This window comes from Cottoperca gobio, chromosome 14, assembly GCF_900634415.1.
Source record: "Cottoperca gobio chromosome 14, fCotGob3.1, whole genome shotgun sequence".
Classification (NCBI taxonomy): Eukaryota; Metazoa; Chordata; class Actinopteri; order Perciformes; family Bovichtidae; genus Cottoperca; species Cottoperca gobio.
In genome coordinates, this window is record NC_041368.1 from 15,111,816 (window position 1) to 15,127,694 (window position 15,879).

The 15,879-nt window shown below is 39.6% G+C and overlaps 1 protein-coding gene across 2 annotated transcripts in view; it reads left to right on the plus strand.

The window, feature by feature from the left end:
- Nucleotides 1–14,632, plus strand: part of ubl3a (ubiquitin-like 3a) — a 30,329-nt gene extending 15,697 nt beyond the window's left edge. For both annotated transcript variants that reach the window (XM_029448224.1, XM_029448225.1), the window contains exons 2-5: nucleotides 7,945–8,053; nucleotides 10,346–10,432; nucleotides 11,457–11,534; nucleotides 12,733–14,632. In XM_029448224.1, coding sequence (XP_029304084.1) covers nucleotides 7,945–8,053; nucleotides 10,346–10,432; nucleotides 11,457–11,534; nucleotides 12,733–12,785 — 327 coding nt within the window. In that variant the 3' untranslated portion in view covers nucleotides 12,786–14,632. The remainder of the gene's footprint in view (nucleotides 1–7,944; nucleotides 8,054–10,345; nucleotides 10,433–11,456; nucleotides 11,535–12,732) is intronic.
- Nucleotides 14,633–15,879: the final 1,247 nt, after the last annotated feature.

The window sequence follows — 15,879 nt, forward strand, 5'->3', positions numbered from 1 at the left end:
ACAAAACTCTAGAAGGTCGGGAGTTCAATACCAGGCTGCCACCTGAGCAAGGTACTTAACCCTGAGTTGCTCCAGGGAGACTGTCCCTGTACTTAGTTCAATGTAAGTCGCTCTGGATAAGAGCGTCTGCTAAATGACCTGTAATGTAATGTAATAATGGACTATTGGTTTCTCCTACATCTGCCATAAGGTGATTTTAACTAACTTAATAACAATAATCTTTAGAATCTGTGATCCACTGTGGTGGAGCGGCATGTCCACCCTCTGAGCCCCGTTAATCAGCACGAGTGACAAGTGAACTTTAAATTCTTAATTACAAACCAGTTTGCTGTCTTTTGCCGAAATTCTAACGTCAAAAATATTTAAAAAAATGATTGGACGATATGAAAAAATAGAAACATTGAAGTTGATATATTAGCAAACAGTTGCTTTGTACACATCCAGCAGCTACAGAGCAACGTTAGCATTCTTTAGAGCCACGTTTCTGGCCAATATTCACTCTCTTTTTGCTCTGTTGGTCTCAACTAACTCATGAGGGAAACATGTGGCTCTTTAACTGCTAAATGCTCCACTATGTTCACCAGCTCGTAGTTAACTATGTCCGTCTTCTGTTTGGTGCTGAGCAGGTTATTTATAAAACAAGTATTGTATTAACAACTTAAAGGATGTTCCCTCAGCCTCATCCTGTATTATTGTAATGTCATCATGACCTTTGTGATACAGGTTTTGCTGTCTAGATTTCTTGACTCCAGCCCCTCCTCACCCCCCAGCTTCTAAAGATAAAAGTACAATTCTGGGTTGTACTGTAGTAGAGTCAAATGATTGCTTTCAATATGATGTCTACAGATACGTCCATGCTATTGTATGGTAGTGGTTATTCAGGTATGGCACATGTTGGAGGAAAGACCAGTTGTTTGCTTGTTCGACACATGATGAAACTCAATCACTCTCACATTAAAGCTGACATTTCAAGCTTCAGCCATGCAACTATATATTTCTATCAACGTTGAAATATTAACGCAACTCCGACATTTGTCCTGTTCACGCTGAGTGGTCATTTCTGTTGCCAAAAACGGAAAGTCTGTGAATGCTTTGCTGAGCAATGCATTGTAGTGTGAGCGCTGTTTGCCTTTAAGCAAACACTGTTCATTTTGTGCAACAATCAGAACAATGATCAACTAAAAATACACACATGGTTTGAGAGAGAATGAGCAAATCTGTGCAAAAGTACAAGATGTGATATCAAATTGTAAATTCTAACTTTCGATTATAATATTTTTTGGCTCTGAAATCCAGTAAATCAGTTGAATTCGCTGTCATGGAGCAAGTTATAAGCAACGACGATCTGTTTTGGCTGAAATGGTTGTTAAATCATCGCTGGGCTGATGTTGCACGAACTTTAGATGAATAGACTTGAGCTGATTTAAAAAGTAAAGCACAGTAAGTCAGTGCGTGTGTCACTTTTAACCTCCAGCTTTGAGTCTGAAGGACTTCACAGTAATGTACACAGTAATTTTTCTACCTGACAAATGATAAAATGCTCTTTGAGGAAACGCATGTTTTCCTGCTGTATGTGCTGAGTCACTGTAACTGATGAGGTTAGAAATGTTTCATTTTAGCCGTACTGAAGCAAGACCCAAAAATCTGTTCCAACACAATTACGTGCTCATATATACACAGAACATTGAAATGAGTATTGTACCGACAACTTAAAAGATGCTTTTAAGCCTTAAATAAAGAACTGAAGTACCTGTAATCACATTGAAGAACAGCTGGAGTTGTTATAATATAATGGCACATTATTATTTTTGATTACTTGAGGGCTCTCTGCCAGGGCTTCCACATAGTGCACATGCATAAAGACGGATAAACAAAACTGCACCGATGACTAACTAGCTCCGTGGTTACCACAAGTGTTGGCATGGCAACCACACGATCATGACTGTAGGCATAATCTGCAGTGTTGGAATAAATCTTCACCGGTCACATCGCCTGGCTGGGGCTTTATTTTTGTCAACAACAGGAGCTGTTTTATCCTCTCAGTCAGGCACCTGTTGGAAAGATTCCCACTCACTTTCTGTTGGACTTTTCAATAGTAAAACCTCCCTTAATGTCTTACTCTTTTTCACAGTTTACTTCCTCAACCTTTGTCCTTTTTATGAAAACAACAGATGCCTAATGTTTTGCATACGGTGCGTGTTATGTTATACAAGTGGTGGGTTAAGTAGGTCAAAGCAGACTGACACACTAGCCATTATAGATAAGGGCCCCATAAAGATGGTTACGTTAATAATAAACAAACTTCAGCTGGGTCAAGGTCCAACTGTATATTTTTAGATCTTTACTGCAGTGAAAAGGCCTGTCGCATCTCTTAGCTGACTGCGGTGACGCAGATTAAACACATATGGTCAAGCTATATTTGGATAGCCTACAAACTCATTCTAACTGTGATTCAAAATGTTAATGAATTAATTCAAAAATAAACGAGATGCATTAAAAGTGCCTAGTATGATATAGAAATTACAATCTGTAGCAAAGCATGGGCATAGCCTCACCCACAGGATTTACATTTCTTAGAATCATACAAAATAAGAGAAATATCTTTCTTTTGTCGCGTCATAACTTCAATCGAACCTTCAACGCTTTTATAAATATTAAAGAGAACATATTTTGAGAAATAAAAAAAAAAACTAAGTTTAAGAAAGTATTTACGAACGGATTGGAATAATACACACATGCACACGCACACACACACACACACACACACCGAGATTACAAATCCTGGCCTTGGGCTTTGTTTCTCGTATCACACTATCATTAGTCAACTGCTGTTTCGTAACCGCTCTGTCTGCGTGTACGTGCACACACAAAGCGTGGAACTCTTACAAGGAAAAAAAACATTTAGAATATTGTATTAAATATATCAAACTCAAAATGCAGCTATTTGACAAATCAAAAGTTTATTTCCCTGTCGACTTGCTCGCTATTGTAACATCTGAGGAAGTGAAGCTGCATTCAGCCTGCTCTTCCATCACATACAGTAATTCTCTAAAACTACCCTTTTCAGTGTGTTTTTAATTAAAGAAAACAATGGCTCCATGATATAATTTGTGTGCTAATGGAGGCTAATAATTGCAAAATCACTGAGTCCTTGCAAAGCGGTTTAATTTACACAGTTTGGGCTAATAAAAAAAATGGGACTTGTCTTTCAGGCTGCTGTTTTTCTTCTGTATCTTTAGATTAACATTTTGTCCAACAAGCCGCAGCAGAGGCTATTATGTCTCCTGTTACGCAGCTTTTAATATTTACCTAAATTAGTTGACAGCCGAGCCAGAAAGAAAAGCGCTTCCAAGTAATTATCAATAAAATCAGCAACTGATAATTCATGTGGGATTTGTATTCTCAAAGTGCTGCTTATAACTACATTCTTAAGTTGATAGATGAATTTTTCTTGAGAATTAATTGTCAAGTTAAAGCAGGCTGGCTGCTGGATCCAGCTGGCTTGTTTTAAACAGACGCCAGTCAGGATAATCACCCACCTCCTCTCTTAAACTCATTCATACAGTTAGGAATCCACACTGACAGCAGCAGCTAACCTAACTGCGCAGACTATATATAAAGCTGCTCTAATATATTCCCACAGGAAGGCTTCCCACTCTATAATTTGTTGACTGTTGCAGAGGGTCCAAAGAGCAGCGATACTCTTTAATGCACTGATAAACACACACGCACGCACACGCACACGCACACACTTACACGCACACGCACTATTGCCTTGAGAAAGAGTTGAGAGTAGTACTCAGGGAGGAATAATTATAGATGGCATTGAGTTTCCTGCTCTCCATCGTGTGCAAACAGTGTTTAGAGGGTTTGCTTACTTCACATGTTTACACCATGGCACTACTTGGCAGCAGGGTCACATTATTGTAGTGTGTCTGAATGTCTGCAGTGGAGGCTGTGTCACCGCTTTCATACACAAGTAGTTCTTTAATTTCTTTTCAGAAGTGGATAGGAATAGAAGCTGCTGCACCAGGATGTGTCAGCATTACAAATACTTTCACATTGGGGAAGTGAGATACTCACTATCTTCCAGTTCCACACAAGCTCTGCAAACTGGTGAAGCCTTCATACAGCTGTCTGACATCATGAGCTGAGAATGAGAGACTAGTTGTACGCTAGGACGTGCTCTTTGTAAGCATGAGTAACTGACTGTTTGCCTGCAGATATGTGTATGTTCTGTATAATTAAGTGTATGCATGAAATAGTGCTCTCCCCCCATACCTGGAGCTGTTCCATAGAATGGATGGTAATTGAATATACTTCCCTGAGCTGTCTATGAAACCTCATTATCAGCCCCTGTGCGGAATAGAGTCCATGGAGAAGACACAGGGGCCCTCGAGGAGAGGGGGGAGCGAGAGGGAAAAGAGCAAGAGAGAGTTGACAACTTGATTCAGTGAAAAATCTCAATGAAAATAAAGGGTGAGGAAAAAGACGAAAAAAAGCACGACAAAAGCTCACCTGTTGAGATATAGATGGGTGACAAATTGAAGAAAAAGTGTCTTGGTAAGGTGTTGCCCCACCACGAGCCACTAGAACAGCTTCAATGTCACTTATGCATTGATCCTGCATGTCCCTGAACTCAACTTGAGGTTTTGATGCTGATGGAGAGTGCTGGCTAGCACTTCCTGTAGGTGTTAAATCAGGTGACTACGAAGGTCATCATGATTGGCATCATTCTAATACTAATCAAACCATTCATGAGCTTTGTACCTCGTATGGAAGCACCTGCATCTATTTATCTTTGTACTTAGGCTATTCATTTCACTAATCAAATGAATAACCTAAATACATAGATAACGATACATTCTATAAAATAAAGAAAGCAAAGAAGGCTTGAGAGGGGGAGAGAAGCAAATAAAGAGATTAAAAGAAAGTTGTGCAGGGTTGATGATAAGAGGAGACAGGCTGAGTTTATGTTGTTTAATTGAAGCTAGCACGGTGCCTCTTGTTATTCTGGCTTTGTACATCCCCTCACTGTACGAGGTGCAGAGCGAAAGATTGACGAGTGGGGGAGAGACGCAGAGGGAGGGAGGGGGTGCAGAGATTGCTGCAAGGAGAGGAAGACAATATGATGTGACACTGTAGGAAATGGGCAGAAGGGAGGAGGGGTAAAGCTTTCTTGCAGGTGTTATCAGGTTAAGCCACCCACTACTGGCTGTCGCCATGGTGACACCATGGTAACGACCAGGTGTTCAACCAGGACGAAGCAAGACCTTGCTTATCTTAAGGAGCTTCGTCTGTGTGCTTCTTCCTCATTATTTCTGTCTTCATCCGTCTCATTCAGTCTTTCTCAGGTATTGCTTTTCTACAGGGTGTGTTTATTTCCCTTTTTGTTTATTTGTAAAGAACTGTCAGCAGATGTAATAACTTTTCACTCACCAGCATTTTGCAAATTCCTGCTTTATGATCTGTATCTCATCCATGTTGCTGAAATTGTCCCTCGTGAATCACAGAAGGAAACTGCTGCAATTACGACTATTTTCATTATCGATCTGGCGATTATTTACTAGAATAATCAAATTATGGTTTAGTCTTTACAATGCCAGAAAATATATTATAAATTATTATATAATTATATGTGTGTGTGTGTGTGTATGTATGTATGTATGTATGTGTATATATATATATATATATATATATATACACACACACACATACATACATACATACATACATACATACATACACATATATATATATATATATATGGGGGGTGTACTCACTTTTGTTGCCAGCTGTTTAGACATTAACAGCTGTGTACTGAGTAATTTTCAAAGGACAATAAATCTATACTGTTATTCAAGCAGCACACTGACTACTTTAAGTTATATCAAAGTTTCAGTAGGATAATGTTATCCCCTGAAAGGATATAACAGAATATTTGCAAAAATCTAAAGGGTGTACTCACTTTTGAGATATACTGTGTGTATATATATATATATATATATATATATGTGTATGTATATATATATATATATATATATATATATATATATATATAATGTGTGTGTATGTATATGTGTGTATATATGTGTGTATATAAATACATATGTGTATATATGTGTGTATATAAATACATATGTGTATATATGTATATGTGTGTATATAAATATATGTGTATATGTGTATATGTATGTATGTATGTATGTATGTGAGTGTATGGCTCCTCCATTCTTAAACCTCTAAGCTGATTTGATAACATGCTTACGGAGATGTCAGTTTCAATCAGTTAGTGTTAGCTCTGTTACATCACTGCAGCCGGCTCTGTGTGCAAGTATGTATACGTGTGTCGGTCAACAGAGTGGGTTTGTTGGGGCAGGGGCGGGCGTGTAGAGGTCTGACAGACGCTCGGCACATGGAAACACACTAGAAACAATGACACACACGTGTTTGTGCCATGCACTCACTGCAGGCTAGACACAAATATAGAAAGCAAAGTCAAACACACACCACAGACCTTTGCTCTGGCTCTTAAAATGCATACTGTGACACTGCTGAAAACACATCATAACAGTTAAGAGATAACCTCTAATATGCATCCTAATGCCAGGCATTTGATATGCAAATGAGTTTTAAGTGCAGAACAGCTAGAGCTGCAACAATTAGTCGATTTAACCTTTTCAAGTCATTTATCATGCAAAAGATGGTAGAAAATGCTGTTTTCAGCCTGTCAAATTGTAGCGCTGGGCCTCGCGTCTTTAGTGTGAATATAAGTCGCACCAATCAAATGTCAACAATGAATTTGTCTCTTTGTCATTATTATCTGTTGGCATGTTTGACAGTCAGATGTTGTTGATACTCATACAGTGTGTGTGGGGTGTTTAATGATGAATTAAGTTTCTGCTTAATGTGCAATTGTGTTTTGGTAAAGGAATGTGCAAGAAGTTGTGTTTTATCAGGATTTTGATATAGCATAGCCAGCAGGTTATTGTCCACTGTATTTTCTCTATCGTTCAATATATGCTGTTTTGTACTATGTATGACTGTTGTTTGTTTCAGTATTCTTAAAGTTTGTGCTCACGACATAAATCATGTAGTAGACCACATAGTGGCACTCTGCTCAGCTGACAGGAAAGTGGACTTGCACACTGTGAATACGAGTCTCACACTATTAATAATTTATTATTATACTTGGCCGTCACCACTGACTACTGGGATAAGCAATCCTGGGGCAGGTTGCACATTTTAACAGCCTGTACTTTTTCAGCTAATTGTTGGTGTTTTGTGGGCTGTTTTACACAAAGAGCCAAGATGCCCACAGTGTCTTTCAAAAATGATAAGAATCTAAGTTTACTTTATGTACCCAGGAAATTAACCTTAAAAATGCAATACAAAATAAAAAAAGTAGCAATGAACATTTTATTGGAAAATGCAGTTGGCCCATTGAGTATATATGTAGAAAACCAGGTAGTTGACGATATGCATCGTTTCTCTTTATTTACAGTTAAATGAGCAAACTTCTATTTGAAGAATATCATATGATAAAGTATATGTTCAAACAATTATACATGGGGTTTCAACTCCAGACGAAGGAACAAAGCAAAGTGAAACATCTGGCTTGTGAGTGGTAAAGTTGAGAAGGTGACAAACTGTCAGAAATGACAGAATTGGGAACCAAAGAAACAGAGCGTTAGAGTGATGAGTGAAAAGTAAGGAGGAAGCTTGAGAGACAGATGGGAGTTAATCCTGCGGAAGGACACTCCTTAGGGTCCTCATATCCTTCTCCTGTTTCCTATTAAATGACTTCACTCGAACCTGTTCGCTTCCTGATCTGACTGTGTCTAATGTGACATATGGGACGGTTGCTTGTGTTCTCTTCTATTTGATGTTTCTCATATAGCTCTCTAACCTACATATCTTGTTTTTTTTTTATCTGTGTTGCAGATAAACCTGCGTCTTATTTTAGTCAGCGGGAAGACGAAAGAATTCCTCTTCTCTCCCAATGACTCGGCAGCGGACATTGCCAAACACGTCTATGACAACTGGCCGATGGGTGAGTAGTGGCTCCATTTAGATGCCTCATCATTGTTACTGGCAATGGCAGTCGATGAAGATATAGCAGTAGTTACATCTACATGTGTAGTCTCAAGGTTAAGGCAATAAAACCCGTCTGAAGTAATGCGGCCATTTCTTTTTTTTCCAATCAGACTGATTTATTTTTGACTCTTTTCACTATTATTTTTAAATGTTCACAAAAGTCTCACAGGTAGGGTTGGGCCGGTGTAAAAATGTTCACACCGGTTTGATATTTGATATATGAATGAGACTGTAGTGACTCCAGTCCACTCAGTTTTTCATCACGTGGCACCAATGTTGACATTTTTGTTCAGTTTTAGTTTTCTTTGAGGCTAAGCGAGTTGGAAAAATCTGTGTTTTTTTCAGGGGCGGCGAGTCTGGAAATAGGAGAGTGCCGTGAAGTATCACAATGCGGCATGTCCACGAGCGCTGTCTCGCGCCTAGTCGCCACCGGTGTTAAAAATAATACGGGCGGCTGTTTTGAAGTGCGTCTTTCGGCGGACGTGCATTTTGGCCATAACTCGTTTGAGCTTTCTAGTAAACGAACGCAACGTTCACTGTATCCCATATTGGTGTTATTTTATCACAGCTGCTGTGTGTTTGCAGAAGCTGTAATGCTAACAAATTAGTAGGGTCGTTTGGATCCTGATTCTGGTTCTGCTTCTGGAATTCGATTCTTAGGCGGTCAAAAGAGGTCATATCCTTATTTCACAAAGAAAACAGAAACGAAAACCTTTACACAAATGTATATTCACCATTCACTTCATAAGGTTTATGGAACCTGTAAATCAAATGCTTACGGTTCAATTTGGTTGCTGTTATTAAATAATATGATTCAATAACGATCAGTTCAGAATTTTTTTTTAAATTCACAAGTTAAAGAGAAGTTACAATTTACCCCGGTCTCCCCTACTGTAACACTGAAACCTGCCAAAGTGACGCAGACAGGGTCCAGCATACCTACGTATGTTGGACCCGATCGCGTCACTGCTTACAAAAGTAAAACAAAAAGTAAATAAATCACTAATCGCACAATACGACATACTGACTTCGCTCTGCTCTGCCCGAGTCTGTCTCACAGTCCCGGGGATGTGAGTACAGCGCGCCACGTGAAGACAGACGGGCAGGCTCGTTTACTTAATAGAGGAAATGGCGGTCAATATAAACAAAATAGGAGTTGAAACGCGTGTACATGTTTATAGCAGTGTGGGTACGTGCCAATCTTTGGTGTAGGGTAATTAGTGTGCTCCTCCTTTCAGCATGATTATCATTACATACAGGAATGTAGGATTGCAGTACAGCCACCTCCTTTCTGTAATACACCCACTCCTAACTGCTGCTACACCAGTGTTAGAATTCATTCACCTTCAAATCTGTGATTGTAGTCTAGTTTTAGAGAAGCCCCCACAGTGCATGAAGAACTAATACAGTTTTACTAAGAGCCGTTTTCCTTTCAGTCCGATCTGTTTTATAAGCGCCCAGTGTTCCTCCCAGACAACACATCTGAACCCTGTGAGACCCAGAGCAGGCACTCAGTCAGCACCAACACCCTCCGCTTAGCTAGAGACAAACATCTGGTCGCCAGACGCTACTGCCGTGCAACTCCCCCCACTGTTTTCTCTCTCATTTAATGCCTTCACTTTTGTCTGTAGCTCTTCCCAAGCCACACCTAGTGTTCTTCTCTTGCTTTCCTTCTTTCTCACATTCTGTAGTGCATCCCACAAAGCCCTCACATTATACATTCTGCATGTAATGATAAAATAAAGGCCTTACATGTCTTAGAATATCTTCAGTACGGTTGTTGGTGGTCTTTTTCTTTCACCATGCGATGACTGATTTCTTTTCATTACACTGTTAAGTGTTTTATATTGACGCACGACAGGACTAACGCAGTCGTTTAAAATTCAAAGCCTTTTCATTATATCTGCTGATTTTAGTCAGAGCCCCATAAAAATTAAATCCCTTGTGTCCCTAAACTAGAGTCTGGGAACCTCCGTTAGCAATGTTCAATAAGGAACTGACTTTTACAGCACATTCAACCTCGGGTAGCAATAAAAAAAGGTTGTGAAATACAACCTGCATGTTATAGAGCTACAATAATGTAGCAATTTAGATAAAAAAAGAATAGCAAACTTTAAACAACAATCAGGAAGAAAACAAAGAAGACATAAGCGGGAATGACGAAAATATATGAAGCTTGTCTTTTGTCTTATTTTGTGTCGATGTTTTTCTTTTAACTCTCTCTTTTCATCTGCCCCTTTATTTTCAGACTGGGAGGAAGAGCAGGTCAGCAGTCCTAACATCCTGAGGCTGATCTACCAGGGCCGGTTTCTACACGGCAACGTAACACTAGGAGGTGAGAAAACACAGAAAGTACACCTCCCTAAAGTACATGCTCATAGACATGCACACAAAATCACAGCAGTGTGTTGCTGGAAAGTTCTTTGCTGTTCTCATCTTTTTCCTGAGCCGCAGAACAGAGGTACCTCAGTGCTCCGGACAAGCCTGCTTTGACGGAGAGAGGGAGGAGAGAGGAAATAGGGGAAAGAGACTGGTCAGGAAAGGGGCAAGACTGGCGTTAGAGTAGACCTCAAGCAGCACAAAGAAGAGACAGGAAGGAGGGGGGTGGGGCGGGGGCGTGAAAATAAAATGTGAAGAGAAAAAGAGGATGGCAGCCCACTTCACTTCTCCCTACCTTTTTAGGGTTTTTAAATCCACTTAACCCAATTTTGATTTGACTGGTGTTTCGTGTGGTTAATGGGGTTACAGCCGTCACTAACCCTTTTACACTCATCCCATTACTGCCATCTATCTGATAATTCCCTTAACGTATTTTGCAAGCGGACACAGAATCCTCTTAAAGGTCCAGCCAAAACTCCCACTGGTTTTGAAGTGTAAACATAGACGCCACACCCATGAGTGAAGGCACGCGTCACCTTATTGACGAGCAGTTTTTGGGGAGTTGAGTAACATATGATCACGTTATCAAAATGCATTTCCACGACAAGTCGACACAAGATTATATTGATTTATCTCACAGTCCTATCGGAAGTGAAAGCATTTAAAACGTTCTTGTCTTTGAAGAGCTTGCCGAGTTATTTTATCTGTAAATTGAGCAATAATTGAGTTTGTTTAAATATTTGGTTTGCATAAAGGATTAAATTATTTTCCTTACATGCAAGAGATTATTATTCTGCAACAAAATGACCTCCGCACATTATTATTTTGTTTGTAGCCTTTCAGTGAATCATGATTTCAGAAAAGCTGTTTGCTGATGATACTGATGTTGAAAGACAGACATGCTGTTCACTGAATAACCTTTGCATCCTTTCTCCCTCTCTAACTCTTAATCTGTCTCTCTCTCACTTCTCCCCCGCTAGCTCTCAAACTGCCCTTGGGGAAGACCACAGTGATGCATTTAGTTGCCAGAGAGACTTTGCCTGAGCCAAATTCCCAAGGTAACTAACCCTTCTTTTCTTTCAGTAGGTCTTTTCACACGCTGAACAACTTTAAACGTTCTGCTCCGAGCCATTATTTATCTCTACACATGGCTTCTGTTTTAGGAACAGCCACTGGTGCAAATAATTGGCTCGCGTAAGTGTATCCCCAAGATACAGCACATTGTGTAGAATGTGCAGCTGATATAAATCATATTATGTGACAGTTCTCCTTTTTGTGTAGTAGAAGGTGGTTGTATGTTGTAACAGGTGCTGATTTTAACCTAACAAATTGTCAGAGTTCAGAGTGACATTTAAGGTCACACAAAGCACACTAGGTATTGACGGTTCAATTTGCTATGCATTCTGGGTAAAATAAACCCATGGTAAGGTCAAATAAGGTATCCCAGTTTACTCCCGAAGCAAACCTGTGCCTTGTGGACGAACAATAACAAAGCAAAGTTCTGTTACAAGTAAAGAAATAGCAGAAAATATATGTATGTTTTTCAAAAGGAAAAATGTATTTCTCGCTCAGCAATATTGTTAGCACGCCACAAATAGAGCCATGTTTCCCCTCGTTTTTTGTCAGTTGCAAGAAAGTAGGGCTGAACAATTAATCTAGATTTGATCTAAATCGAAAAATGGCTTTCTGCAATTTGAAAGTAGCAGGAGGCGCAGTATTTGTCAGAAGCGAAATGTTATTATTATGTCGTATTAACATTTTAAATGAAATGTTGTCGTGCTGCAGAGATGTCCAGGCCTCCACATTACAGGACAAGTAGCCGAGACGATAGAAACAGTTTAATTCTGAGATTACCTGGAGGTTTGGAGGTAGAGTTTTTAGCTTTCAGTCTTTGTATTTACGAAACCGCATAACAGCCAAACTGAGTGGGAGTGTTGCTTCAGGTATCGATGAGTCATCTAATATAACCCAGAAAGTCCAGTTTGAGTCACAGATCCACGAATTTGAATGCTTATCAGACACCAAAATGCTGCACAGTGGTTTTTGATACTATGAGACAGGATGTAACAGCTACTTTATCGTTCAGTGCAACAATTGCAAAATAAACTGTAGAAATACGGCGTTCACGTTACAAATTTATCTGCCAGGAATGTGTGAGTTCATGTATTTGATTGGCCAACATAGCAAGTTGTTGGATGATGATCGTGTGTTTGTGTGTTTGTGTGTGTGTGTGTGTGTGTGTGTGTGTGTTTTCAGGTCAGAGGAATAGAGAGAAGACCGGGGAGAGTAACTGCTGTGTCATTCTGTAAATACACACCACCGCCGCCGGCCCTCTGTCCTTCTCATCCGTTCTCGCCCTCAACATCCTGGACCTAATGAGTTTGTCCCCTGTCCTGGAGCCTGTCCACAATGCGGATATGCATACAGACAGACACACACACCCCTCCCCCCCCCTTCTTACCCACATATAGAAAGACGGCAGGCTCAGGCTGATTCAGGACACAGAGTTGGGAGCAGGAAATTGATTAACGATAGAGTTGATTCCTTTGTTGTACTTGATTTGTTGTCATAACTGAAAATTAGTGGAGAGAACTGGATTTGCATGTGTTTTCCCCCCTGTTTTTTTCTCTTAATGCACACCTTTTTAAGCCTTGTGACACACACACACACACACACACACACACACACACACACACACACACACACACACACACACACACACACACACACACACACACACACACACACACACAAACTTTGTCTAGCCATCCTCAGCCGGTCTGGTCCTTTACTAACTGGCTTCTCATTCTAGCTGGTTGTCATAGTAATGCAGTGCCCAATTTTGTGTGTGTGGCCTTGTTTTCTCATACAGACCGCTGAGAATTCTAACCACTAACAACTCGCCAACATACCAACACACACACACACACACACACACACACACACACACACTATGTCATCCTGTCTACACACACAACCATATGTGCTTGTGTGATCTCCCTCGGTGCAGCAGACGAAGCTTAGACGTGCCTGATCAGAGAACTCAAACCAGGACACACACAAATACACGCATATATAAACAAGCCGGTGTCCTTTTTACTGCCCTCTGCATGTGCCCTTAAAGGTCACAAGAGAGAAATTATTCCTTTTTGTCTGCAGAGCTTTGTAGAGACCGACACGTCCTACTCTATCAGTCGTCATATTCTTAGCCAAACAAAACCTAACAAATAGACAAACAACCAGTGTTGGTGGTGTTGTTTTGGTTATTTGTTTGTCCATGACATTTGTGACTGTGTTTTGACAGTCCATGCATATTACTGACCGACCAGTGTTATGATTAATAAAACGTCACGTCAGTTTTCTTCCCTCCCTGATGCACCATCCCTCTCTCTCTCCGAGGAAAGGCTCATTGTGCTTCTTCTTTTTTCTTCTTCTTCTTTTTACAGTGTTGTGAAGGATCTCTTTGACAAATTGCAAATTGCTGTCCAAGCAGGGAAATTAACTCGGAATGAAATTATTCCTTATTTGTCTTAATTCGCTTCTTACTCTCTCCTTGATTCTCTCTCTCTGCATTAATAAGTCCATTTTGCACAACCGAAGCATGTGCTCCTTCATCAGATTAATAAAAATGTATAAAAAGTTTTATTGTTTTATTTTATATTTTTCCAATGGAAGTAATGTTCCAAACTAAGGTAACGTGTAGAATATATTTAATATGAATCTTATATAGAACATGATGACTCTAGATCTTGTTGATATATAGTATATTGGTGTTTAGTCTATGATTGTGTGTACGGTTAGCTTCTAGCCAGTTCACAGTCACTCGCTGACGATGTCTTGTGCTTAACATCAGCAAAACCTCCCTAATCATTGACGGACTGTATCTTTTATTTTCTTTCTTCTGTGCTCTTATTATTTTTTAATTTGTTTATAATTTAATGTAATCATTTGTTTTCTTTGTGGTTTTTTGCTTTAAAGAATCGCTTTGTAACAGCACTAGGTCTTAAATATATATTGTTTATATTGATCAGGGTTCAAATCTGTACAGAGATAAACGTTTTCAAACCAATTGTAAATAGCACTAATGCTCCCTCTCCCCCCTCCAAACTTCAAAATGGAATACATCTGTAAACAAAATAAAGGTTATTGAAGTGCACTGCCTTTTGTCATGACTTTAATCGTAAAACTCTTAAGTGTCACCTGATTTTGACATCACCAACAACAGTTTCGACTCACAGCCAAATCACTTGGCCATTTTTGGCTGACTCATCAAATGTTATGCTATCTGACGACTACTTGGAAGTGGCTGGTAAAAGTATTTCTTGACCAATAATGGCATTTCATTTGATGTTATGAATGAAGTAAGTCTTTACTTAACATAGAGTAGTAACACAATGTAAAAATACTGAAGTAAAAGTACAGTGTGGTCAGTAAAACATACTAAAAGTATCAAAAGTGAAGTACTCACTATGCAAAAATACCCCTTTTTAGAGCTGTATATTCATTTAATTGTATTTGTTATTTATGCACTAACTTGTAAGCAGCATTTCAATGTACCTGGTGGAGGTGGAACTATCTGTATTACTTTATGTGCTTTTTGTTAGCTATACCACAGAATATGTGTGGACTTAATGACTTTGGATCTCGTTTCATAGACCCCAATTAAGAACTGGTGTGTGCTGTCACGTTTCTTCTTAAGGCCCTGTCACACATATCTGTATGACAGAAACGTATGCCGGCGCATCGGAAAAGTGAACATATACAGATACGCATGTCTAACCTATTGATAGAGTATCACTTACTTATACAAAATGTATCGGACCAATACCCAACAAATGCATAACGTATACAAAAATATGGCGTATACAAAATATCGGCAACACGCTGGTTTACGTTGATATAAGGTAATGTATAAGTAGTATTCGTTAAGAGCTCACTGTGTTACGCTGGGGTGCGTTGTTGGACGCTGATGTTTTGAGCATGTTCAAAATTACCGGACGTACCCGACGTGTGCTTCATAAGATATGCAGACGTTAAGTTAGACATACGTCAATACGGAATACGTACGTGAATACTTACCTACATAAATATAGTACGTAAATACTTACCTACGTACATATAGTACGTAAATACCTACGTGAATACCTACGTGACTACGTTAGAGGAACGTTAGATATAGGCTACGTCGGCTGACGGTGAACCCTACAGCCAATGTATTGATAACTAGTGGATAACCTATTCCTACCCGATGTTAAGATGATGCCTGACGACGGAGTAACTTATTAAACGTGTTTCTACAGTACAGCTAGCGTTCAGCATGTTAGCCGTTCTCCAGCATCAGCATGACGTGAACCAGATGGCACTTTTCCAGCTCCGTTGGCCAGACACTCTGATACGTTTTAA